Source organism: Aythya ferina, assembly GCF_964211825.1.
Source record: "Aythya ferina genome assembly, chromosome: 14".
In the NCBI taxonomy this organism is placed as follows: Eukaryota; Metazoa; Chordata; class Aves; order Anseriformes; family Anatidae; genus Aythya; species Aythya ferina.
Window position 1 is genome coordinate 15,682,376 of NC_140312.1, and position 27,962 is coordinate 15,710,337.

Here is a 27,962-nt window from a genome sequence, read left to right on the forward strand (position 1 = left end):
ATTTAAATTTGTGAGTGCTAAACAGATATGCAGAGAAGGGTCTATAGTGCAATAAATTACCCTGCATATATATATCAATGCTTTACAGGCAAGGTAATAATAAAAAGCATTTCTGCATATTTAAATGGGCATAAAGAACCAAGGGACTGGATCTGCATAAAAGGTATGATGACTGACATTAGCTTTTTGACTAAAGCACCATGTGAATTCCATTTGAGTGCACGTGACTTGCCTAGCATGCATAAAAGCAAGGGTATTTGCCCAAGGGCAAATATGATTTCTGAATGCAATTTAACAAAACCCGCCCACGGAGCAGATCATTTTGGATCCATACCAAGGCATTGGGGATAGCCAATCACTTTGAAAACAACTGGAGCATTTTGATTTTATTGTTTTTCCTACATTCCATCCCTTTACCCTTGAGGCAATCCCCTCCCACTGGCCTGCAGCCACTGTTGCACCAACAAATTTCTGTCTCGGGAAGCCAGCAAAAGACGCCACGTAGCATGAAAGCCACTGTTACTCCCAAGTCTCCTGGCAGGGGGTATCGCTGCACCCAGCCTGCCAAAACCTCTTCCCTGGCAGCTAGCTGTATAATCTGCGTATCACACCCAGGCTTTGCTAGTCCAGGGCCTTGAAACCATCTCAGCTTACCCAGCTGGAGGGGATCTGCTGCAGCTGCACCATCAGACCCTCTTATTTTATTGAATTTTGAATATGCCGTTTCAAAGCAATTCAAATGAATTCGCCCAAGGCCTCAGAACAGTGAAACTACCGATACCATCTGCAGCAGGCTTCCTAAATTTGAAGCATTTAAAAGCAGGTGACAGAATAGGAGCTTTCAATGTAAGCACTGACACTTCTGAAAAGCCTGCTAAACAAACTTGGTTATGCCCCATTCTGGCGAGGAGGTAACTGCGTGGCTGCCAGCCCAGTTCTCACAATAGCACCGGCAATAATGGGAAGTTCCATTCTAAATTATTTTTTAATCATGTATATTTTTCCAAGTTAAAAGGGAGCATTTATTTGATCACCGAGTTTCCTCTATTTTAGAGCATCTACAGGAGTGAAGATAAAGAGCAGAATACGATGAACGTGAGCTGTTAACAAGCAGATGAATTAAGAAATCCAGAAACCAAAACCTAGCAGGTTGAAGCCTCCTTCAAGTCGGTGAAATTCCCAAGAGGTCATTAAAACACAGGTTGCCCCAAAGGAGAACATCTCAAGGCATGCCTGCTTATAACACCCTTCCCCTTCAAGTGGTATTTTAAATAATATCCATTTCTTAATCGTATTCGATATCCTTAACATCCCAGCAGATACCGAAATGTATGTACACACAACATCATCTTAGTCCTGCAGGGATGCAAGGACTACAGTAAGACTGCAAGAATACAGTAAAGAGCTATCGCGTCGTGACCCTGGTTTAGAATTCTGCTTCTACAAACCAGCAGAACCACAAATAGCCAGAAAGGACAGAATACAAACAAAACAAAACAAAAAACTTGGTGCCCAGGGACACACGACACATGTAGCTACACTGCGTCTCCTATGGATTCTGCACTGCCAGCATAACCCTGACCTGCCAGCTAGGAAACCGCTAATGTTTCCCCATTCATAACGCCACACAATTCCTTATCCAGCAAGCGGAGGCAGAAGGTGAAATTCCCCACGCCCACAGCCCAATTAGGATGGCCTGACTGACAGGTACAAGCTTACAGACTCCTGGGACATACACCTGGCCGGCTGTCAGACCAGGAGCCGCAGCCCCTGCCAGAGGAAGCTGAGCGTGGCAGCCAAGTCCCTCGCAGCAGCCGTGTCGGGGTGGCTGCGCTCCCAGCCGGGTGCCTCGCACTGCTCCGAGCCGAGTCTGAGCGCTGGACAAAGGTTTCTGTTGTTTGGGTGCCAGTGTCTGCAGGCACAGCTCTGCCTGGGGTAATGATACGGCAGGTAAGTAGCAGCTACTTCTCATCTCGGGGGTTTAACAGCACCCATATTAGTTGTAAGGGTGACTAGTATATTTGGGATCAGTGTTCTTAGCAGGAGAAATTATTTTGATCATTTCTTCCCCCCTCATCCTACCTGAACACACTTATGGGAAAATACAGCTGGGTGAGGGGAGGTAGAGGCTGCAAGGAGGAAGCTGGGGAAGAGAACTGCCAGACACAGCCAGGCAGCTTACTCTATCTGTTCAGCAAGCACAAAGTCAGTGCCTTATGCCTTTTAAAAAATCCCTAAAGAACTTACTAGAAAGAACAACATATATTCCAATCAACTCGTGAATGTACAGAAGTGCCATACTTCAAATCTGCAATGAACATTCACTCCCCAAAGTGCTTTATGCTATTCTCAGCATGTGACACAAATGTGGCTAAACACCCCTGGGACAAAACCCAAGGCATGCTTACAAAGGAGACATCCATGCAGACAACTGCTTTTGTCACTAACTCTTCTAGGAAAGAATTTACTCAAGAAAAAATGAGTAGTGACTTAAAGGTGAGAAATTAAGACTGAGGATGTTCATCTTCAGGCACTTAATGGAATGTAATCATTCTTCTGTTCTTTTCCCTCCTCTTCCACTCAGAAAAAAATCCAATAAAGTTTAAAAACTTGCATCAAAGGAAAAAAAAAGGGGGGGGGGAGGGAGGGCTGCAGCCTCCCTTTGCAGAGGGAGAAGAGAGGAAGGAGCAAAGGGGACTGACAGAAATACATTATTATTTCCATAACCAATAGACCTTCTGCACTACAAGCGGTGTTAGCCTGGGAATTGTGTGCACCAAGCAGTCCTGCTAGAGCCATCTTTGCCCTTGTAGGAACTATTTCAGTCTTCACGCAGCACATGCAACAAAGCAATGTCATCCCAGTGACATAAAAAAGCCTTCACATGCAGAAAGCAAAGGAGCAGAGATTATTCCCAAAGCCAGGGCCAATAAAAGGCTACAGGTTCCCAGAGGTTGCTGAGCCAGGTACCCCTGAGAGTTCACAACCTCGTTCTTGGAGCCACGGGCAAGGATAAGACTCCTAAGATCATCCAGCTTTGGTCTGAACTGCTACCTCATACTGAATTTCTTTGTAAACCAAGCCCAACATCAGCCCAGAAGGGGCAGAAAGTCACTGTCTGGTCCTCAGTGGGAGCTGCACAGTTCTTGCCCTGTTAAGTGATTCTGGCCTTCTAAATAGTCTAGGCCATTACACAAATTCTTTGAGTTGTAAAACTTGAGTCAAGGTCATTTGCAAATGCAAACCTTGAGTTCAATTATGTTTTACCAGTGGATGACACAATTACAAGTAAAAAAAATACTCTTTATAACTCAACAGTCTTTTCCCCTTGGTTATCAATTTTTAAATACAGGGCAAGAAAAAAGTATGCTTTTGAGAAAATTCTGAGCACATAAATGTTTCAGATCAATTCTACTGTACAGACCAAAAAATGTTTCTTTTAATAGTGCAATTTGATGTAATTGGTCTTTTGATTTTTCTTAAGGTACAGGAAATGCCAAACAGAAAAGTGCACATATTTCATTTCAAGATAAAGAGCCAAATTCATCTCGTTCGTGTAAGCCAATTATTTTCGATGTAGTGATATCAATGTGAAAAAGGAATAATGCAATCACAAATCAAGTTCATACAATTCTTTATGACAATCCATCTTCAGCAAATCCTCAGATATAACATAGTGAACCACATGTAATATTTTATAGAACGTATTCAACAAAATATATTAAGTAAACTTACTCTCCTGCCTGTATCTTAGCAACTTAGCAACCCTTAAAATATCAGAACATAGGGAAAAAGCCTATAAAACCTTATGCACAATGGGAGGTTTGAATTTTTAGAATAGCTGCACCAGTATTGATAGCCGTAATTGTGGGAATAAATTTTGCAAAATAGGGCCATGCTGCATACATCTCACCTGTAGCTGCAACCAGTCCTTTAGGTGTTTTCTAATTAGCCGTATAATTTTCTAGAATATTCACTAGGTCTGTCATGTAAATTCAATGACAAGGATATTATGGTTTCATTACAGAAGTTATTGAAACAAAAGTAACCCTGAATAATTTAAGTGTTCTGAGACCAGTGTTCCCGTGTGTCAAAGTGTCAGTAGCAGCACCCAACATGACTGGGAGGGAACAACATACCCCACGGCCCTGCATCCTGGGCCTGACATCCCTCACCGCACCGCTTTTATTCTCTGTGACCAAGTAGGGTCAGTGAAGTCCACAAACGCACTACTGCTTAACATGAATCAACTGGAAGAAAACCAAGAACAATGCAGGCTAACTGGAGCTCAGTAACTGCATGCAGGGGAATGACATTTATTGCCTCAGGGAAAAATGCAGTGGGATTGTATGAAAGCCTTGGGACCTTGCCCGCACCAGCTTTAGTTGTATCTAGATAAGATGGCAGTAAGTTCTTAGTATTTGCAAGGAAAACTGATGTATACTAGTGTGACCCCTGCAGCTTTCCTGTGTAAGAACCAAGAAACAACTTTTCCTCTCTGCTTAGGATGTGTCCTGTCAGCTATGTGACCTGTGGGGTACCTCTGGGCCAACAGGACTGTGTCTGGCAGTGAGACCAAAGGAAGAAATCGGGGGATAAACCAGGCAGTCTTAACTCAGGATCATTCCCTCTGTAGCTTTTCATCAGCACCTTCTGCATAACCTGGAGTTAATTTAAAGCATTGAACCCTGAGCTCCGGATTTTGAATATAAAAATTGTCCAGGAAAGCCTGGCTCTTTACCCAGTGACAAACAGGGCAAGATGCTCTCTGCTGGACTTTCTGGGGCTGTTCATCAGTTGTGGGCAAAATAAATGTATTGTGAGCAGGGAACTGATATGAATTCACTTCCTTCCAGCACCGGGGTGCTGCCAGCCACCCTGCCGCACTGCACACCTCGGCTGGACCCAGCGCCAGGCCCCGCCACATGGCCCAACGGAGCCAGCCTGAGGATTTGTCAGAAATACTGTCATAGGCAGAAAAGTAAAGAAGAAAAGAGTTAAAAAAAAAAAAAAAAAAAGCTAAAACTACAACCTGAGCAGTTCCCAGTCAGACACAGCATCATCACTCAGGTGTACCTAAGGCACTGACGTTACGGGGACTGAGTTGACAAAAAAGTCCGAAGACAGAGCCCAATGGCTGGTTTTCGTCCCTTCCTTCCCCCAAGAAAGACAAAGATGAGTTTCTTGTTTCTAGAACTGTGTTCTGATAGCAGCCTTCGTGTGGGCTGGAGATTTGGTGGTTGCCTACTGATAAGGTGGGAGTGAGAGAGATTTCCATCTTCATCATCTACCTTGTAAATTAATTGCCTTTTTTATTATTATTATTATTATTATTATTATTATTATTATTATTATTATTATTATTATTATCTCCCCTTTGGGAAGGTTTCTATACAATTAGGTAAATGATGTGTTCCTTCATTCACAGGTTTTGGCGTCCAGCTGACATAAGATACTTGCTGTGACAAAAAATGACAAAAGACGTAGGGCCCAGGAAGAGGAGGCCAGGACAGGAGGAAGGGAGGAAGAAAGGCTCGGGAGTTGTGTGAGCGCTGCAGACATTGAGGAGGTGGCACATGAATGCTGTGGACTGAAGGCATACTGAATTTGTTAGTAGCACGGTACGATGCATACCAGGGCTGTGGTGCCAGACTACAAGCACTTGATGAGCAATCTTGAAAGCAGTAAAGACGAACCCAGCTGTTTCAATTCATGCACACCAACAAGAGATCTTGTACATTTCTATACTAATTATGCAGATAACCAACACAAAGCTATCCAAAGAAAGTGAAAAAAAAAATCTGAGGAGTAAAACTTTAATGGTCAAGGGGGAAAAAAAAAATCAATCTAGTTTTATAAATCTGTACGGTGGAAACACAAGTGACTTCATGCAGCTTTGCAACACCACTCCCAATTAATCTATATCAGGTTGTATGGACGGCATCACGATCTCGCTGTCAAGATCCAGTTATTGACTGTCTTTTCAAAAAAAATAAATTTTAAATTTTAAAGTAACTTGAGAATGGTAGCAAACGGAGTTGTCAACAGTAAAAAGAAAAAGGTATTGTTAATATTCACTTATCCTTGTATTTTATCTTTCTTGTCTAAAGTCTTCTATTTTTTTCAGTAGTAATTTACAAATTATTTCCCTTGGAATCAGGCGCAAGATTCCTGCAGATTCTTAAATGAGAAAACACATTTCCACTGCTAACAGTAACACATACAAAACAGAATAGTTCTACACGTGATAGCACTGAAAGGTGTGAAGTATCAGCTTTAGAAAATGGATGAGTAAACCTGAGGTGGGAAAGGACAGATTGCTGTGAAAGCAGACTACTTTTGAAAGCTTCACTGGTGTTTAGGATCTTCTCCTTCCAAAAGAAAATCAATCCAAATACAGCAGTAACACACTGCTCTTTTCCTTTGTTCCATAAAATTATTTTCATCAAGCTTTACTAGAAATTGAATAAAACTTGTTTTCTTTCCCTCAGAAAAGAGCACTAGTATAAAATAATTATTATCGCTATAGTTTCCATCACATTAGACTGTACTTGAACTAATTTTATTGTTTAAAGGAACATCCTGCTAATAGCAGAGACTAGACTGATAGCCCAGAACCTAATATTTGCCATTTACTCTCACCATAGGAGCAGCACTGAAAGATTTCCCAAGTGGTCCAGCTTTACTCCTGCTCTGAAGGAACTGCTCTTTATCAGTGTCTATTCTGGAAATATACTCTAAACGTGATGTGAACATTTAGGATTCTTTGGAAAGGAAGTGTACTGAATTTTGTGTTATTCCAGCACTTGGTGAAGAGCTAGTTAGTTACATTACCCGCAGACACAAATGTTAACACACACAGATCTCTCCTCCCAAACTGCCTAAAAAAAGGCATGAATTGTCTATCATACTTTACTGACTAGCACCATGCTTTCTTCCTGAAACCTGGTGCTATTCCTTTTGTTCTAGTTATTACAGTCTATTTAAATACCATAGAGCCCAATACTACTCTAAAAAAGGACACTCAAAACCGGCAGCCCCAAGATCCTTTTTTCACAGCAGTGCAAAATACATACATTACTGAAACTCAATGTAGTCATCTGGGATGTAGGAATAACAACATTTACTTTCCCCACAGTAAAGTAAGTGCTTAGAAGCTAAATTACAATTAAATACCAGTGGTCTGCATTCTAAAAAACAGTGAATCATAGCCTTAACTTGAATCACTTAAAAAAAAAAAAAAAAAAATCTCGCTGAATTTGTATATGCCAGGAATTTATGGAGCCAGGAATAAAACTTTTGTCTTTCAATTTCTCTTTTTGATTCTTTCAACTAGCATTATTTACCAAAAGCTAATTTAGCCTATTTAAAGTAAAATCAAGTTCTTTTTTTTTTTTTTTTTGGCTCCTCTGCACTAGAATTAATCAGAAGCAGCATGATTCCATGTTTAATTTCAATCACAGCAGCTATCGCTTTGCAAATAAATAAAACTTACAAATTTCTTATTGTTCCTAAATAAGATGCTCACTTTTTCTTAAGGAAAATAGAATTTAGAATAATGGTGGTTACATGAACTTTTGTTTGATTATGAGAGTACCACAGAATATGTTTTCCCTTAAAATCCAAGTGTGTAATTAAAACTGCATTTTGTTGGAAGACACCAGCAATATCTGGGTCAGCTAGATGTCCAGACAGTCAAGTATTAAATTGCCAATATGGAAAAACAATTAGAAAAAATAAAGAAAAGGAGACGATTAAAAGAGATCTACCAACCCCAACATAAACTACAGAGCTAAAATTATAAAATGCTATGAGATCATATGTAGAATTCCTTTTGTAGATTTGGAACTTAGTTTATTTCAGTTTAAGTAAAGAAAAAGCTGGTTATAGATTTTCTAGCTACATTTACTAAAGCAATAGCAGAATTTAGCCCCATCTGTTGCTCCTTGGCTAGGACACTGGTACTATTTGTTTTCCTAGCATGGCATCCCACCCACTTTTTGACTTGCAAGCTCATACAACAGATTGATGGTGCCAGAGAGACCCCATGAAGTGGTGTGTGCTCCACTGCCAAGGGCAGGGAAGAAATGGATCGTCAAATCCAGGTGAACTAACTTTAAGAGTAGAGGAGGTGAAAAATCTGTGTTGCCTCCTCCCCTCACCACATGCTTGCAGAAGATTGAATCCAACCTTCAACCAGCAAAACAAAATTTTGCTTTAAAGCTTTAGAAGTGCTTAGGGTATCTGAGTATTTCCAGCAGTTTTTCCCCATAACTCATCAGCAAAACGCTGCTCTACCCAAAGTAGCTGAAATGTGACATGTCCTACCTTAGGCCTAGGCTCGTACACAGACAGCCTTGAAGCTGTTATTCAGGAACTGGGAAATGTTCCATTCCCGAAATCAAGGACACCGGCTTCCAAACTGCATGTTTTCAAATACATACAGAGTCACAGCAAAGCAAATTCCCGTTTCAATTCTATTTCAATTTACCTGTCGTGTATCTCCTATTCCAGGAGTTTCAAGCAAATGTCAAGCAAATTGCGCTGTGTTTAAAAGCTTTTTCCTGTTCTGGCTGTTTACAGTTTTCTTCTGGTAAATATGGGAGGAAAAGATGAGTGATTTATGAATGCTCACTTTAAAAAGTCAAACAACATATTAAAGCAATACTTCATAGCACAGTGAAATAGAGTTAAGCAGATGGTTTTCACAGTGGTTTTAGAGAAACAACATGCAAAGAGTTTTGACAGGAAAAAAAACCTACAGATGAAGAAAACTGTTTGTATTAAATGCTGTTAAACCTTTATTTGTGCTAAAGCAAAAGATAAAACTTGTTCTGCAGAGATCCATATAAAATGTAAAAGAAGTGATGAAAATCACAGCTTTTCAACCTCAGTATTTCCCTTCACAAATATTCTAAGATGAGATTGAGTGAAACCCTGCACTAAAGTGCATCCTGAAGCCAATACTATTCCCAGCTTGTGTTAATATGACGGTGGGTTGTGCTGATCAAATGACAGAAAATCAGTCAAGGGGCAAGATGCATCTTGCCATTTTCCTGCATGTCTGTAAATTCCCTGCTTTCAGTAATAGTTGCACACTTCCTTAGCTGCAGGCCTAACTGGCAGCATTTGCCCATGGCTGCTTTGCCAGTTGCAATGACCCAGGTTGTGCAATCAAGTCCTGTGCCCCTGAATTGAATACGGAGTGTCAGGACGGACGATGGACGATGGGAGAACTTGGCTAAGGGAGCACATCAGCAGTTGGATGTGCATCTTCAGGTGGTGCTTGAGGACGATGTGTATATTAATTCGTAGCCCATTTGTTGCAAAAATGATAGAAGTTTTAAGATATGCCACGGAGAACAATATGGCAATCTGAGCAAAGAAAAGGAAAACAACTTTTCTGTATTTCTGAGAACAAATAGCTGTCTCTACCATCACATCATTGTTTTACTATTACCAGCTAATACAACAGCAGACAGAAAGTGCAGCTGCGGTCCACAGAATATTTGGCACTTCTGGCCCAAGCATAATCCCTCATGTAATGAAAAACCTATTTCTATTTCTGCATCCTCGCTACTCTTCATACTGAAGAGGCTTGCGTCTGTCTTCCATTTATTGAAGCTTATTCTTCATCTAGACAGCCAGGTCTGGTTTGTATTAGAAATTAGGTTTTAAATCACTATTTTTCTATTATTTATTTTAGGATTTTCAGGAAGCCTCCAGAGGTGCAGAAAAATTCATCTTGTGAAAAAGACCCTAACACTCTTAATGAACCAAGCCCCAAACCCCTGGCCCATGTTAAAGAACTTTGATGTTTTTAAGGTTCAAAATAATTCAGGCTATAAAGGCAGTAATATTACTTCAAGAGTTTAAATGACAGAAAACAGTCAAAAAAGTTCGAAAGTCTGCATGCAAAAGTAAGAATAATCATAATCCTAAGCTTTTCCCTAACAAGCAGTCTCCATTATGGGTTTTTCTTTCTCTTTTCTCATGTGGCTGGAGGCTTGCATTTCAATGATTAATGGAGTCTCAAGATGTAGAAGGAGATATCTATACACACACACACACACGAAGAAAGAAACAACAGGTGAAATAAACTTTTGCCTCAATAAATCTTAGGGGCCTAAATTGCATCTCTCTTCTCCTTAAGATCACTGCTGCCTTGTGGACAGTTTTAACGTGATTCTCTGCATTTGTAGGTCTCAGCTCTGCCCTGCATTCTGACAGTGCAGTTCTCTCCTTGGAGAAGCCCTTGTATGATATAAGCATGCTAACGCAATACGGCAAGATAAGTGGGACTATGGCAGTGCATGGACTTGCTCTGGTACACAGGCTATGAAATTCATGGCACCTCCTTGACTGAAGGCCTAAATACTATTTAAAGTATTTTGCATTTACCACAGACCAGCAGAGATACTCTCAGTTCACATTGGGACACTTGCTATGGCCTCCTGAGATTATTCCAACATCTATTAATTTTCTCAGCATATCAATACCAAAATCCTCCAGCAACCCTTTTTGCTTGCAGAGTATGCTCAGGTTTAAACAAAACAGCTATTAGCAATACAGGAAGAGGCAGCAGGTATGCAATAGCCTGACGGCCCTTTCAGAGTCTTTGTCTGAGCCAGGTCAATTCCTGCAAGACAAAGTACCACAAGAACAGATAATCTGTTCTCAGCTGGCAAAGGGGGAACCTATTCCACTCCACTGGCATTTGTACATTAATACTTCTATTCTCTGTCTTTCCTCAGAAAGTATTTAGCAAGAAAAATGTGGGAAGAAATCAGCTGATCAACCAACCAGTAAATTAAAAAAAGCTTAAAATTAAATTAACTGCAGCACTGTTATGCATAATGTATATTACTTCTTAAAAATTAAATGCAACAGAGCAGGATAAATCTGGACACCCCAGAAGAAGAAAACAAACCAATAAACACAGAGCACATTGGAAGTTTTAAGCAAGGTTCTGTAACATCAATGTATGAGAACGAAATTCTTTTGCCATTCAGGAGCTATATTAATACAAATGCTTGTTTACTGTTTATTTAGTAATAGCCAAGATCAAGACATTAAGAATGTCTAATAAGCACATGGCAGATCTCAATAGTGATTCTCTCATTATCAAATCTGCTCACCATACGATTCAATACATGATTTTTCTAACCACCTGCATTCTTTATTTTGGTGTTTAAATTCAAGCTTCTGATGTCAGAAGTGATTATGAGAAATAAAGTAGAAGAGAATTTCCTGAATATTAAGAATATTACCTATATGCTGTTAAATAAAACAGGCTTTGGCTATCCTATACCCGTCATGGTCAAATTCTGCTGTGGAAAAGAAACATTCACTCATACTCAGTGAAATGCCCACGTCTTAGAGTTCAGCACTCGTCATTGCTCAGGCGGAGATGCCCCTCATCACTAAAGGCAGCCCTAACTCCTTGCGGTGACACAAGCTGGGGACTGGCTGGGGGGCAGCTCTGCAGGACAGGCCCGAGGTGCTCCTGGCCGGAGAGCTGACCGTGAGCCAGCAGCATGCCCTGGCAGCAGAGAAGGGCAGCAGCATCCTGGGCTGCAGGAACAGCAGCACGGCCAGGAGACCATTATCCCCATCTGCTCAGCGCTCATTACTTGGCTTCTGTGATAACGGGAGCCAGTTTGGGCCCGCCAAGTAGGAGAAGGGCATCAGTTAACCAAAGCAAGCCCAGCGGGGGCCAGCAGGGTGGCCAGGGGCTGCAGCACTTGCCCTGTGAGGAGAGGCTGGTGAGCTGGCTCTGTCCAGCCTGGAGAAACAAAGGCTGCAGGGCCAAACGGCAGCCGGGCGGTCCCTGCAGGCCATTGGGAAGATGGAGCCAGGCTGCACACACTGGCAGGAGGACGGGATACAAAGGGTGTAACGATTCATGCTGCAAATAAGGAAATATCAAGCACAAGCCGTGAAACAGGCTGCCCACCAAGGCAGCACCGTCTGTGCCCTTGGAGGTCTTCGAGACCAGACTAAACTTTACCGATGACCCAGGTTTGAGGAGGAGGTGGGACTGAAGAGCTCCAGAGACTCCTTCCAACCTGAATTATCCTGTAATTGAGAAACCTAAATCTAGAGTGCAAAATTTGTCTTGGGGATCAGATAGACTGTCATGGAAAATAGTGTTTTTCTGATTATAACTACAAGGGTATCATACAGAGCATAAATAACAAGGCACAACATAACACGAATATGGTGTGCTAGGCATTCAGACTCATGACCTTTGCAAGTCAACAACATTACTGGACATACAGACTACATAAAATAACTGAGTTTGTTTGTTTGTTTTGTTTTTTGGTACCTGAGTATTGAAGTGAGCTGGCAGCTCACAGATGCAGCAAGACTGCATAGAATGAAAGCCTGAATAAGCAAAAGCTGAAATGAACTTGAAAATTGTTTCTTAAACAGTTTTTTAGATTACTGAAAGGAGGTTTTTCACCACTTAATGTGTTGAAATTAAGTTCTGTCATTTTATAGTGACGTGTCATTCCTCTTCCCACTGTTCAACTTTTTACACCATAATTTCTGTAGTTTGTTACCCTATCATTTTCACAACCTGAATTTAATTCTTACTTTGATATTTTGTCTTCCTGCAAGTGCCTCAACTACTCTTATCTCTTTAGTACACGTAAATCTTTTATTTGTGCTTTTTCTTTTTTTTTTTTTTTTTTATGGCTTTCATAATAGTGTTGTAACAGCTATGTTAACTACACTTTCAGAATCCATGTCACATCTTCTGATCTGCTATTACCCATTGAGCAATAGCTACAATCCTAAAGCAATCATGTACTTCTACACTTAAACGAATAAAATATGTAAGCACACTAAGTGCAAACCAACACAATCAGCTAACAAAGAAGCACAGCACCAAATAACCAATATAAATGAGTCCATAAGTGATCAACTGGTGATCTCAGCATAAATAGCAGCTCACAGAGCAATGTTTCCCTAGGGAGAACTGAGACATTTTACACTGATATTAAACGTTGACTTTTCAGAGAAAATGACCGCAGATTTATTTGATAGGTACATCTGACTTAGCATTATATTAGCAAAATTTAATCTTCAATATCACTTATGCTCACCCTTCCTCTGAAAGATGGGCTCATTTCAGTATGTTGGGCCAGGTTATAAAGCATGTCTCAGTAAACTGTCTCAAAGCTTTTGCATCATTTTTCCCCCTGATGTCCTTTCCTACAGGACTTGTTCTGCATCTGCTTATCTCTGCTATCTCTTTGCCCTGATGATCTTTTGCCTTCACACCTATGATTCTGGGATTAAATCCTACGCTACTAAAAAGATCAGTATTTCTGATCGAAGTAAGAACAGGCCGTTATGAAACCCAGGACATTTCCTTGTTTTGGAGGGGTAGGGCAAGAGCAGAGCATTTGAAGCACAGCATCAGAGCATCCAGAAACAGCAGCGCTGCTACAAGTCTGGGAAAAAGTACCCCCGATGAAGCCATTTTTGCAGCTTTAAATAGAAAAAGGAAATCAAAACAACAGCAATTTTAGAGACGTTCTCTACAATTTCCAGATTAGCCATTGTTATCCTGTTACATCACTTGTTTTAATGGTACTAACCTCTGCCACAGCATGCAGCAGCTAGACTGATGCATTGCTTTTCTCAAGTTCACAGCAAGATCTTTTAACTCTTCTAAATACCAGAATCCATGAAACCCATGGAAAGTTTTTTTAGGGACTCATCTGGATCGTGTTGTGCAATATGCATTAAAAACACACACAGACACCCATGCAAAACCCCTCTGACAGCCAACACAAAACATCATCTTGGTCTCTTGTCTCTTGCCGAGGTTTCCAAGCAGGCTTGTTTGTCTTGATAGCTAAGCAGAAAGGGTTTTCAATTTCAAGTGCTAAGCACCTGATGGCACTTTGTGAGTTATAGAAACATTAGGCTCACTCTAGCTTCAAGTGCTCGGGTTTACTGTATGAAAATCCTCAGCAAAGACAAAAGGAGAATTGAACAGGCAGATAAAACTGCCCCTGCACGCTGCAAGGTAGCAGCTTCCATTATCTCTGAGATCTCAGCTAGGCAAAACAATATGTGCATTGCTTTTCTTGGAACAGATCTCTACATCAAGCTTTTATTTTTAACCCAGGAAAAGCACAGGCAAGCTATACCCACGTAACCTCCTGTAAAAATCCTCCTGTTCTTTGTGGCATTATGCAGACAGCAGGAGCACATTGCTTGTTTTAGGAAAATCATCTCCTTTGCTTAATGGCTCTCCCACACCTTTGGGCTGTGGAACAGGATGCTTGCTAGGCTGGAACACCGCATCTAACGCTCCTGGAGTCAGGCCCCTCCATTCCCAGCATGAGGGCTGAGTTTTGTTAGGGGAAGGGGCCAGTGGTTTGTCCTTGCAGGGCTCAGAGCCTCCCTGCTCAGAGCTAGCAGCAGGCAGGCTCGCAGTGCTGCAACCACTCCTTTCTCTTTCCCAGGTTCACTGCTATCAGTCAGCAAGAATTTCTGAATGTGTTACAGGCATACCCTAAAAGTCAATTACTGCCCCCTAACTGACACCTATTTTCAATGCAAATGTAAGAACAGAACCCTCTGTCACCATCTAATCTCACAAGATGCAAGACTCAAGTGAAACTTGATAGCAGTGATTGGCAACCAGATGCCCTCTGCCTCTCAGAGGTTCCATCTTTGCGTGATTTTCCCTTTTTTCAGTTCTGGTTTCCAGAATGTCGAGCATATTTGATTTCAGTGAAGCTTGGACACGACAAAGTCAGTGGTTTTCTGACTTTACAAGTGAAATACAACAAATGCAGCATAAGAAATCAAATGAAGCATAGGTTGCCATATGCCAGAAAAAAAAATAATAAAAAAAATCAAAATAAATCAGCTGATACATAAAGTAACCACTTGTAGGAAATATTTTGATGAACCCTGATCTGTAGAATCAGGGTCAAAAAGACGATTGGACCTCTATCACCATCAATGTCATCTACATTCAAAATACTCTTCATGTGAATGGCAAAAGTGGTAGCCAGCCAAATTAAAAGCAGTCAGTTACATATCTGTGCTGTGGGAGCAGTGGTATTGGCAGTGCTCTGGATGAGTTTGCAGGTACAGTTTGAGTACTGCATTTGTGAATGGAAGAAATTAGAAATACAAATTAAAAAGAAACTTCAAGCAACCACTTGCATTAGCAAATATCTTACCCATTTTGGAGAAGACAAAAATTCAAGCTGATATCAACACCTAAAGAATACATTTTTATAAAAGCTGTGGTACACACACATATTTCATGCAGAGTAAAGATGAGACTTCTGCTTCCAAGCCTAATTTCATCAGAAACCCCATAAATTTTATTGTCTGACTGTCACAGAAACAAATGAATACTATTGTGAGGAAGATAACAAAATAAATTAACCATTTATTTGCCCAGATGTATTATGTCCACAAACTACCTAGTATGATGCTTTCTAATAGCAAAAAATTACCAAAATATTTGTTCTATGCACCACTATTTTCAGGCTTTAATTTTAAATATATACATATATAGGAAATAAAAAAATAAGTTTTCATTTGCCTGAATAACTGCCAGAGAATCTTTGGCAATGCAGCCTTTTCTATAGCACAGACGGGAATATACTATTTCGAGTTTAGGGAGAAAACTGAAGTTTATCTGAAGCCTTGTGCATCTTTAAGGCCAAATAACAGTGAGGAATAAACGTGCAGCATATGTACTACAGATGCAGTGCAAACATGCTGTTCTCTATTTGTCATTTTCCTTTTATTTTCCTGTATTATCTTGCATAGGATAGGAGTAGACAAAACAGCATCAACATTAAAATTATCAGAATGAGTGTGGAGATACTATTTTGATGTGGAGCATCTCTGAACCCACTGTAGTTTTTCATTTCCACAGGAAAAAGTAATTCTGGTAGTTGCCCCCCCACAATTGTAAATACTTGAAAATTATGTCATTTTTAACATACGAACATGTTGATGGTCAGATGGTCTTTCATGCTCCAAGTAAGATTGGCAGAAATTAGAACAGTGTAGGGGCTTACAAAAATATGGTATTTAATGTTTGGCAGGAATTACTACTGTGGAAAACACAGCAGACGCTTTTTCCCCTCCTTACCCCTTTTTTAAAAATTGTTTTTCCCCTCCACTTTTTTTTTTTTTGTTGTTCGTTTTTCCCTTCCTGCTTTTTTGTTGTTGATTTTTCTCTCCAAGTTTGCCATGAATCTAAAACCTAATTTAACATGACAAATGCTTTCATCACTCTCTTAACCTCTGAAGTGAACACTCTTGACAAAGACAACGTGTGGAGCATACGCTTTCCTTCTGATACTTTATAAATTACTTCCCTGTAACTGGGCTGCACCACCAGTCCAGTACCTTCAGGATGTCCTCATCTGAGTGGCTGAGTCTATGTTCTTCAAATGTCACCCCAGGACAATGGGAACAACTCCCGGGCTTTGTGAAACAACACGTCTCAAAGAGGATGGGAGACTACTATATCTAGATCTTCGATGCTGGAATTTACCAAAATGATGTGAAATATTACCAAATTATGCTAAGTATTTCAGTAATATCAGGCTACTGAAGAAACGGAGAGGTGATAATACTGGCTTTAAATAAGCAGATAACATTTTGTATACTACGTAAGGAATAAGTTAAGTGAAAAACTGATTTTTTTGGATTCTCTCTTGAAAGTAGTACAGCACACAGCTACAGAGGCAACTTAAAATGCTCTTTTTCACAGAAATAATCTGAAAGTTTTTTGCCTGTGTCTATTCCTGTAACAACAGCAAAAAAAGGCTTGTTTCATTTTCAAGCTGGTGAATCTGATATGCGTCAAAGTTTCTGCAGAAACTCTTTTGTCATAATGGAATTTAGATAGAAGACTACGCCCATGATAACAAACTGCACACACAGCACCAAGCGTACCTTTCACAGGCACATGCCACATCATAGTAGACTGGTGCCACATGAACCTGCAGGTATTTGTCCCAAAAATCAGTCAGGATAAGTTCCACAGGAAGATTTTGGAAAAATTACAGGTGATAATGAAGGTCTGACTGCCCTATAAAGGAGGAGTCTATCTAAATAGCCACACTTGGATGGCGTTTTATGATCTAAAAGATGAATCTGCACGCATCTTCCAGAAGAAAAGAAAAAAACATATCCCTTTTAACAAGATGTATTGTCACTATTTTGACAAATGTTTAACTTTTTAAAATAGCAGGATCATCGTTATTTAACACTAATTATGTTGTGCTGCAAAAATTTCCAAAGGTCATTATGCCCTGTGAAATCATTTGTAATGTTTTGTCATTTAATTCATTCTATTTTTGTCTATTATCAGAAAAGCAATTGGAATGCCTAAATCACTTTTAATATTCTTTTCTATCCGCTGTGATACTTTTTTTTTTTTTTGCTTGTCATTTTAAGTCACCCCTGATTAGAATTTTTTTCATGACACCCTTAATCTTTAGCAGTTGCCTGAAAATCAGGTTTAAATCTGCAGACAGCATGTTTTCAATGAAGTGCTTCAATTCGCAATTCTCTTTTATAATAGGACAATCCATTTAGAAATCCTGAAGTCTATGCGAACTTCAAAGTATTCTTTCAATATAATTTACTTATTTGCCAGCATTGCATTTTTCATTTAGTCCCACAATAGTCTTCACTAGCATTGATAAAATCCTCTTCACAGAGCCCAGAATTACCGACAAACCTAAAAAGCAGAAACATTCACTGCAAATTTTGATGATTTTCTGTAACTGTTACTTTTAGCAGATGCATCCCCAGTAATATGACCTCTGCTATGGTGGACAGCAAGAAATTTCCTTTGTGGACATATCCAACAGAAGAATGTTACCAGCGTCTTGAAAGACTCTCCTAGGTTTGAAGTTCTGACAGCAAAATACACAGGGGGAGTTAATGCAACATGGAGTGTTGCCTCCTGCCTATCTTGGGTGAACTTAAACAACATCCTACAACTTACACCTCTCTTGGTAGATTAACAGCTCTCATCTTCCCACTGTCCAAAAGATTAGGACAGAACTGGGATTTTGGTACGTTATTCATCTTGAATACAGAAAAACATTTTTTACTCCCGACAGACTGACTGGAGCAAGACAGAGTTATTTTGTCTTCACAGCAGTTCAGGGCTTAGTAGGTCAGGAGCTCCAAAGTGAGCTGCAGCACAGCAGTTAGAGGTTTTGAAATTTCTTACAGTGAGGAGATGATTTGGTGCTTCAAGTCATACCATTGGAGAACAGCAGTCCCAACTATTTCATGGGTGGGTCAGCTTATAGTTGGTGGTCTTAAGCACATCCCTTCTGCCTTATTGCTCTTCTCAACACACTTAAGACAATGCAGCTTCCTTTTAGTTCTCTGTCTTTTCTTTTATCTTTTTTCCATCACTTTAGATTATCATCACAGACGATCCACCAAATTTATTCAGAGGATTAATTACAGCTATTTTCTGATTTTGACAACTACTCTTCAATTCACTTATTCTTCACTGTGCAAGGCATGAAGCTTGTCAGGTAACTTCTCATTATTTAATCCTTGAGCCAACACACTTTCTAAAACCTGCTTTCTCATACTCACTAGTCAACTCCATTGTGCTCATCATTCTTTAGTCAGGAAAAAAGACCTCAAAAACTTCTGTCAAAACGGATCACTTATGTCATGACTTGAAGTGATAGATCATTCATCAGTTATTAAGGGTCAATGCATTGCTTTACATTAGCTCTTGTCTTAAATGTTGTAGGAAACTGTATAAAGCAATAACCATGTTGCAAAGCTTTGCTTTAGATTACAGTAACCTAAATACCAAGGAAAAATGCATTTCATAATCCATCACTTCAAAGTTATGCACATGATTAAAATATTCAGCTTGCAGTATATCATTTCCCATGTGCATAATCACTCACACAGATAGCTGTTGTATGATAACTGTCAAGTTCAATAAATCATGTGCTTTCCAATCTTTTTATTTATATATCAAACTAAGCCTGTTATTCTTCTGAGGTTTTCTACTGAAAAAACAGAGAAAGATGTTTAGTTCTGTAGTATTGAGTATGCTGGGATGCAGGCCTGGCCCACGGAAATGGCAGCAATAAAGTAGCTAGTCAGCTCTCTTTCACTCCCGGATGTATTAATTACCTATGGAATTGGAATATGTTATTGGAATATGTTAATATGCAATTAACATGAACAGTGAGGTTTCCTTAGAAAGCAGCATCTACCCTGTTGAGTTTGGTGCATTTTGGTTTTGACCATATAACCTTTCTCTTCAAATGGAGGGAATAGGGAGAAAATTCAGTGCACCTTCACAGGGCTTTTGCTCATTAAGTATGAACTTCACTCTTCATGGTAGCAACATATTAATATCAGCATAAAGTTAAAAAAAAAAAAAAAAAAAAAAGAACAACAACAAAAAAAACCAAACAAACAAAAAAACCCAAAACAACAATCTAAACAGGTCTGGAAACTATTTGCAGAAAACACTAACAAGCTACCATATTTTTGCCATTTACTCATGGAAGCTAGTGGGTTTGTACAGCATGTCCTTTCCATCAATGTATTGTTAAGGCACTGTAAAAGGTACAAAATATACATCTAACTGTTGTAGACCCTTTGAAAAACCTCCAAAGCAACCATGCAAAGGATATTGGGGAAAAAAAAAAAAAAAACGGGAGCATGTTTAAAAAAAAAATCTGAAAAGACCATAAAAGAACACAACCTAGTGTGGTTATTATTATGCTAATCAAAGAAAATAAGCACAAAATTTTGAATTCTCTTATAAAACACTAAGGATGGATGGAATATTGAAAACAACAGCACACCAAATAGCTTTATCTATTAGTCAGGCCTAAAACCTATAGGAATTCAGGCATGCCAAAAGATATAGAGTGAGACTTACCAAAAATGATTTTGTCTTTTTTCTCTAAATGCAGCCACTATAGTAATACTTGAATTCAAACACCAGTAGCTTCTGTTACTCTTACGGATTTACTACCGTGCACATTTTTTTCCAAATATTTTAAACAAAGGGTAGTACATCCAAAAATTCCAAATTTTATCATCCTCTTTTGCGTACCCATGACACCTAAAATTAACACTGCACACTGAGGATCCTGAATTGACTTCTTGCTCTCACTCCGGTTATCACAGTGAACAGGACTTGAGAATCGTATTTTTCTCATTAATCAGTATGAAGAATAACAATTTTCTTTGCTTAGTAACTACACAGATTTGTGAAACAGATTAAACCAACCTTTCATCTGCTGAAGCCTCATTTGCTGACATAGCCATGTGATTTGACAGAGAAAACACAGTCTTACCTATGAAATATGCTAGCAGGATGGCAAGCAGGACTGCAGCAGCAATTGCAGATAAAGCAGCACATTTCCAGCTACAATATTTGGAGGGTTTTTTCAGCTTGAACGCATTCCTGGAGAATGTATTTCTAGGTAACAGCCTGGGAGGTGGAGTATAAACTGTTCCTGAGGTCAGTGGGTAGCCAGGAGAAGAGCTACTGAACAGTGGAGTGGTTCCAGAAGATGTCTTAAACAAGAAATGCCTGAAAAACAAAAAAATTGAATGATAGTTTAAAACACAAAGTCTTGTAGTTAAGAAATAATACCTCATTCTTTCCCAGCTGCCATAATGCACTAAATTCAACAAAAATAGTAAAATGATTTTGTCTGAAGAAGTAGGGAGAATGAAGACTCTCACAATCTTTTTGACACCAAAGCATAACAACTATCACTAAAACACTGTGTTGGGATGTCTGCTGTCAGGGTATCTTCTTATCCTTTCCATGATGAGATGCAGTTTGACCAGATACTAGCTAAAACATCAACATGATGAATTAATGTCTTTGAGTATGTTGAGATTGTGTCTGGAAGAAGTGGGAGCAGTCTGGTAACAGAGTCATATTCAGATGTGACATCACTGTCGATTCCTTTTTGCCTGGGTTTGATTAGTACTAAACAACTAGTGCCTTTACTAAATACCTGTAAGTTTGTTAGTTCAACAGAACATTTCACTTTACAAGAAAACATCCTTTCTGAATTCACATATTTAGATAATTTCCCTGTAGGATAGTAATACCCAGCAAATATTCTAAAACCTATAAATAAAGAAATAAATAAAAATGAGTTTCATTAACAGCCTTGGAAGAAGCTGCCAGAAAAAAAAATTAAGAAGCACAATAGTCTTGTAGGAAGGTATTTTACCAGAATTAGAACTAGCTGTCTTTTTAAAATAATGCTATGGAGTTTTGTTTTCAACAGCTAAAACTCTCATCAGAATTACAACTCAGCAGAAAAAAAAAAAAAAAAAAAAAAATGCAGAAAATACAGAAAGCCATTCAGGAGCCTGGCTACTCCAGATTAACTTTTCTTTTCCTAGTCAGGAAGAGCTGACTACCAGCACGTTCCTAGTAAATGATAAGAAGAGAAGAAGAGAATAAAGGCTGTAGTATTCAAGAAGGCCACTGAGAATACGCCATTTTTTTAGGGTAGTCATTTATAAAGTCCTTTCATGAATATTATAAATCATTTAGTTTTTTGTTTGTTTGTTTGTTTTGGTTTTCCCTTTCTCTTAGAGACCCTGAATGACCTTGTATATCCCACACAACAATCAACAAAATTCTAGTTTACTTCAGAAAACATTTCAGCCACCTATGGTAGTAGTAGCAGTATTCACTTTCATAACTTTTTCTATGTGCTCTGGAGACACCACAGAAAACCATTCAGATGCAGGCACACAATCAGAAGTGGCTTTTAAAGTCTAAGTAACTCAAGCAGATCAATTAAAGCCTGGCTGACACCCGTTAGGAGAAGCAGTTTTAGGCCGTTGTGCTGGCTCCATGGTGCTGGGAGCACAGTGCCCCTCCGTGACAAGACCTAAGGACTGAGGTGGCACAGCGCGTGAGGAGGGATGGGTGGACAGAAGGGAGAGCCGTGGTGATGCTGATCAGATGTAGGTTGCAGGCAGGCAGGCTCACCTCTCCTTCACGCCAACTGCATCTGCCTCAGCCCAGGCCCCCACGCTACAAGTGGCCCTTTCAGGTTTGGACCTCATGGTCCCACAACAGGCAGTTCTTACAGTTCTTTCTTTTCCCTGCCCCAAAGCAGGAAATCACAGAATCTAAGTGGAAATGGCAGTCCTTGGCACTGCCTTTATCTGAAATGTCAAAGTTTTTAACCCAGGAATTTTACGTGCTCTTCAGCCAAGAAGGCAGCTGCAGTACCAACAGAAATTTTAATATAAAGTTAAAGTAAACTCAGATATATAATGAAACTCTGCTCCCACCAAAAATGAATTAATGAATATCTAGATATGCTTTAATAGGACATGCCAATCATGTACTATTTCATGTGAGAAGAAAAAAAAAGTAGAAGAAAATAGTTCCACCGTGGTCCACTTTGAGATAAAGTATATAAAGAAAACCAAAATATTTATACATGCAAGTATGACTTCTATTATATTGTTAAAACTGCTCAGAACTTGATAGAAGCAAAAAAGGCTGAGAGAAATGGATCTGTGGAAATATTCTATTCCCAAGGCAAGAAAGAATAAAAATAATTGAATAAACAGTTTTGTCACAGCTGCAACTCCTTATCCATGTAAAAGCTGAAAGTTTACTTTGTCTGCATGAGGGTCTCTTACAAAGTTGCAAAGATTAGAAGATAGTCATGCATTACTAAACTATAATATCTTCAGAAGATATTAAAAAAGACAAATATTTTAAGATATGTTAAATACCACCCACCAAGCCATTTTGGAAAACTGGCACTGTGTTCAGAAGCTGGAGACCAGATTAGCAGAAAGACCCAAAGTTACAGCAACATGCACCAGAATAGCTGAGAACGTAACGGACAAAGTACTTACAACCCCCCAGAGTTTCAAGTCTAGATTCAGCTTCTAATGGAAATAAATTGACTTGTCTCAACTCTATCCTTAAAACCAATGATCTATAGCTATATTTTTATGTGGGATTTGACATGCTCTGGTACAACCAATTGTCTGTGGACCAAAGCTGCAAAGAAAGAACATGAGCATTTATCAACATTAATTATGGTCCCTCAGAGGTAAGACCACGAGGTATTGTGCAATGACTGCTTATGGAAAGATATTATCTTAGTTGCACCCACTCACTTAATTTCAAATAGATTCCATATTAGAATTAAATAAATAAACTCTACGTTCTGTGTCTTAACTGTTCACCTATCAAATACTGTAAGGAAAAACACATTTACCACCTCACTTAGCATTAATACTTTGATTTAAATGAGGGCTGAACTTAAATTTTGAAAGCATGGGAATCAATTTGCTAATCTTAGGACAGTTTAATTTCTTTGCATCATAAGGACATCCCTACACTAGAAAACTGCAAAACACCATCATCAGCATGCAATGATTCAGTAACGTAAACATCCACAAAAGGTATGGATGGAGTTTGCATGCTGCTCACAGAAAATAAGCTGATACCATAGCTTGCTCAGAGCTCTCCCTAAGCACCCTGCAGCTCCCTGGGGGGCCTTGCACCAAGCTGTGTGCTGCCGCTGCTCTGCTCCCATGCAGGGGCCCCGGCAGAGCAGGGAGTGCTTCCTTACATGTGGCACAGCGCCAGCAGAGAGGTGACATCTGTGAAAGCGGAGCTTGCAAGGGGACATTCGACCACGGTTCTGTGGACTACTGGTAAATGGAAAAAGCTATATTTTGCTTTCTTCATTAATTTGGAGCTCTCTATAGCATTTATTTTCCCACAGGTCAAAAGGACCTCTGGTGTTCAGGGAATAGTGGTCTGACAGAGACTGTATTAACTTCCATATTCTTTGAGAGAACAATCTCTCCCCCCCTTTTCTGGCCAGATTGTCATGGCAGCACGCTGCAAGAATCAGTTGAGAAAAAGAAAAAATATCATTTTTTTTTGTGATGAAAAACTGTAATAGAAAGGAAGAACAAGATACTTTAACAGAAATTGCTTCCTTCACTCCTCATACCATCCTAAGCTCATTCTTTATGAAAAAAAGAAATACAGAGAGCTGTAATGCTTAAATTGTCTTTTTCATTCTAATGTTTTTAAAAGCAATTAATAAATAGAAAAGATACATAACACAAGAATAGTTAACAGCTCAATTTATTGGTTCAAGGACTTAGAAATGATCTTTAAGCTGTGATAAAAATCACATCCATCTATAATTTTGTGTGACAATTTTGTGACATTTTTTAATTGCAGAAAATAAATGTAATGAAATGTGGAGCATAACATTCTGGCTTTTACTGGGGAAAAAAAATCTACTCCTCTAAGCCCTTCTCCAAAAGAGTAGCCACAGGACATTTTGTGTCAATGAAAGCCTCAAAGCACCTGCCAAATTCAGACAGCAAAGTTTAACGTCAGTTTTCTTACTTTCATACAAAAAGAAACCAATACTGAAGAAATAAACTGTTCTGATGTCTTTTGTGCTAACAAGACCTGGTTGCTTGCTTAAAGGTCTCTCAATCCTTCCCCAAATGAAGTTTGAGTGATTTCTGAGTGGGAGGTGACTGGAGGAGTTGGGAGAACAGCCCTGCAGAAAGGGGTTTGGGGGTTCTGGTTGATGGCAAGTTGAACATGAGCTAGCAGTGGGTCCTGGCAGCCAGGAGAGCCAACTTTGTCCTGGGGTGCATCAGGCATGGCACTGTTGGACGGTCAAGGGAAGGGACTGTCCTGTTCTGCTCTGGTGCTGTCTCACCTCCAGTACTGTTTGTGGTTTTGGGCACCACAGTATTAGAAGGACATAAAACTATTAGGGAGTGTCCAAAGGAGGGCTATGAAGATGGTGAAGGGTCTGGAGGGCAAGATGTATGAGGAGCAGCTGAGGTCCCTGGGTTTGTTCAGCCCCGAGCAGAGCAGGCTGAGGGGAGGCCTCATGGCGGCCTGCAGCTCCCTCACAGGGGAGCAGAGGGGCAGGTGCTGAGCTCTGCTCTCTGGGGACAGCGACAGGACCTGAGGGAACGGCATGGAGCTGGGACAGGGGAGGGTCAGGCTGGGGGTTAGGGAAAGGTTCTGCACCCAGAGGTGGTCGGGCACTGGGACAGGCTGCCCAGGGACGTGGTCATGGCCCCAAGGCTGCTGGAGGTCAAGAAGTGTTTGGACAGTGCTCTCAGACACACGGTCTGTTTTTTTGTGTGGTGCTGTGGGAGCCAGGAGTTGGACTTGATGATCTTTGGGGGTCCCTTCCAACTAAGGGATACTCTATGATTATAGATATATTTTCAATGGAGAGCTATTTAAAACAGACACATGTCAATGAAATGAACATTTCATAGAAGCGTGCCAATAATTCAATAATAAAAAAATTCTGCAGTAATTCAGAACAGACACATCAACACCAGGGTAACACTTCTTTCACTTCTAGCCACTGCCATGCAACTCTGAACATGGCAGCAGCTGCCCAGCCTCCAGCCAAACTCTATGACTGGCTTCCAGCTTTGGAAGGGTGGGTTCTTCACATCCTGAGACTACATCTAAAAATGCAGAGTGTCATGTGTTGCCATAAGTACCAGACCAGCTTGTCACTGTTGTCTCTGCACTCTTAACAAAGACACAGTTGGACACACAAAAGCACATTAATTGAAAGCTGCCTTGCAGGAAGGTGGCATGTTGTACAAAAAGGCAGGTGCCAGCCTTTAGGCACCCTGATCTGTCATGTTATTAAATCAAAACAAACAGGCAACATTCACAAAGCTGCAATCCAAAATAGAGTAGGTAAAAAAGGCAAAACATTTGTATTGTATCACAGCTACAGCATTAGCTTTGTACTGGATACCTTTTTACAAGACAGCCTGCATTTGATCTTAAGGATGTTAATTAAGATTTTGCTGGGGGAGCACTCCAACTCATGACCCTGCTGGAGCTGCCCCTGACAACACTCTCCTGGGGCTCTCGCTGCTGGTCTCGGAAGCACAAAGCATGATACAGCCCAGCAGCATCACTGGGGCTTGGGCTGCTCAGAAAGCCAACAGGATGTGACAAAAAGCTGAGACAGCCTGTAGGAAGAGAAGCTGTAAACTATGGAAAGAAGGATTGTTGTGATGGGGATCACTAGGAACTCAAGAATGTGAGAGGGAGAACAACAACATGGGAAGGCATAAAATATTAAGGGAAAAGAACAGCAAGGCCAGTAAGGATAACTGGGTTGAAGTGTTGGTGTGGTGGAGCTGGTGGCACACAGAGTTCAGCAGAACCATGGAGCCGCAGGGGCTACCCCTCACCTTCCTGACTGGTTTCTGTCCAAAAACAACTGAGGGTGCCCTACAACAGCTGGTTGGCATGCTGGCACTTAGCCTGCCAGCTAGAAATCCTAGTTAACTTTTGCCTGAGCTAGCCAATAAGTAATTATTTCAACCTTGAAATTTATGAGTATCTTTCCTGCAGAATCTCTTTAAGCCCAGTTGAAGACTGACAGACCGACCGAGAAGCAAGGTGCTAACAGTTTTTTCTACTTACCTATCAGATGAATCTTTACTTAAGCCAAGCTGACGCCTTCCTTGTTGCATAATGCAACTATTAAAATCTGCACTGTTTTTTATTCTCTTGGTATGCAAAAATAAAACTACTAACTAACACCTGGGAAAAAATACGAGAAATAGCTACAGATATAAACACAGAAAATCAGTCACTTCACATATGTACTTACATTAAAAGGGAGAGAGAGTAGGATCAATAATGCAGATTTGGAAATATTTCAGCAACGCTGATTCAGCTTAAACTATAGCACCTCTAAATTCTTAAGTGGAAAAAATTGTATCATTTCTGCCCTAAAGTTCTGAGAAATGTGCTGCAAAGTACAGTCAAAGTGATGAAATCCAATAATGCCTACATTTGTTATTCCACTAATGATAATAATGACAACAGCATTTTGCATTTCAATAGGTCTGTTAATTTTTAGCTTTCTGCATCAATTAATGAACTAATTTTCAAAGCACTTCTGGTTTAAAAGGCACACATGTAAGCTCTTCACTATCTCTTAATTCAACTACTCACTTAACTAGAAATAAAGAAAAAGCACTAGCAACAGGGTTAAATTAATAAGCTGTTCAAGTCTATAAATAATAAAATCTTATAATAAGAAATTCAAGTCTCTAAAATAATTTTGTTATCAGTCTAATTGTAAATGTAGAAAATAGAATCCTAAATCACATCATTTGGGATTAAAAAGCCACCAAAAACAGTAACAAAAAGCAACATCCTAAATATACCTGTTTCTTCCTGTGCAGCCATTCATGCTGCCTGTTCATTCTACACAACTCAAAACTTTTAAATGCAAACCAACAAGATCATGACAACATGCAATTAACTGCAATCTATAAAAACTTTCAGTTTATGTGTACGTCAGTAGGAGTATGTTACACGGATTTTCAGAACCATCAGTAAATATCTTGCTTTTGCAGTGTTTCCCTCCACCTTTTTTTCATCTCTTATCAGAGTTTACAGTTGTTATGAAAACAGCACTAGAGCAGCCTGCTAAAAATGACCTTTCAACAATGTTTTTGGAATTCCTCCAAGTACATAGCCCAAATGTACATGAAGTCTCTGTGGATGCTTTTGACTGTGCTTTACTGCCTCTTCAAAATGCTTTTGATTTTCAGATAAGTCCAGCATCTCTCTACACAGATCCCATTTACGTGGAAAGTCTACACAACTTTCCTGCAACCTTCTGAAGCAGGAACAAGCAAACAAAGGTTTTGGTTATTGCCCCAGCCCTCAAACTCAGGAGGACCGAAGTGCTGTAGCATACGTGCCTGTAGCCTTACATCTTAAGTAACTGGTGAAAGAAGGCCACCTAAGACAAAGCAAAATCAGAGGGAGGAGATATTTCACTGTTTCAAGCAGTTGTTTGCTGTACCTGATACATTCTAGAAATTTGCATTAACAAAAGGAA

At 39.8% G+C, this 27,962-nt stretch overlaps 1 protein-coding gene across 8 annotated transcripts in view; it reads right to left on the minus strand.

The window, feature by feature from the left end:
* The window catches only part of TENM2 (teneurin transmembrane protein 2), a 1,369,797-nt gene that overhangs the window by 138,655 nt on the left and 1,203,180 nt on the right, over positions 1-27,962 (minus strand). For all 8 annotated transcript variants that reach the window (XM_084535365.1, XM_084535362.1, XM_084535363.1 and 5 more), the window contains one exon: positions 20,367-20,605. In XM_084535365.1, coding sequence (XP_084391491.1) covers positions 20,367-20,605 — 239 coding nt within the window. The remainder of the gene's footprint in view (positions 1-20,366; positions 20,606-27,962) is intronic.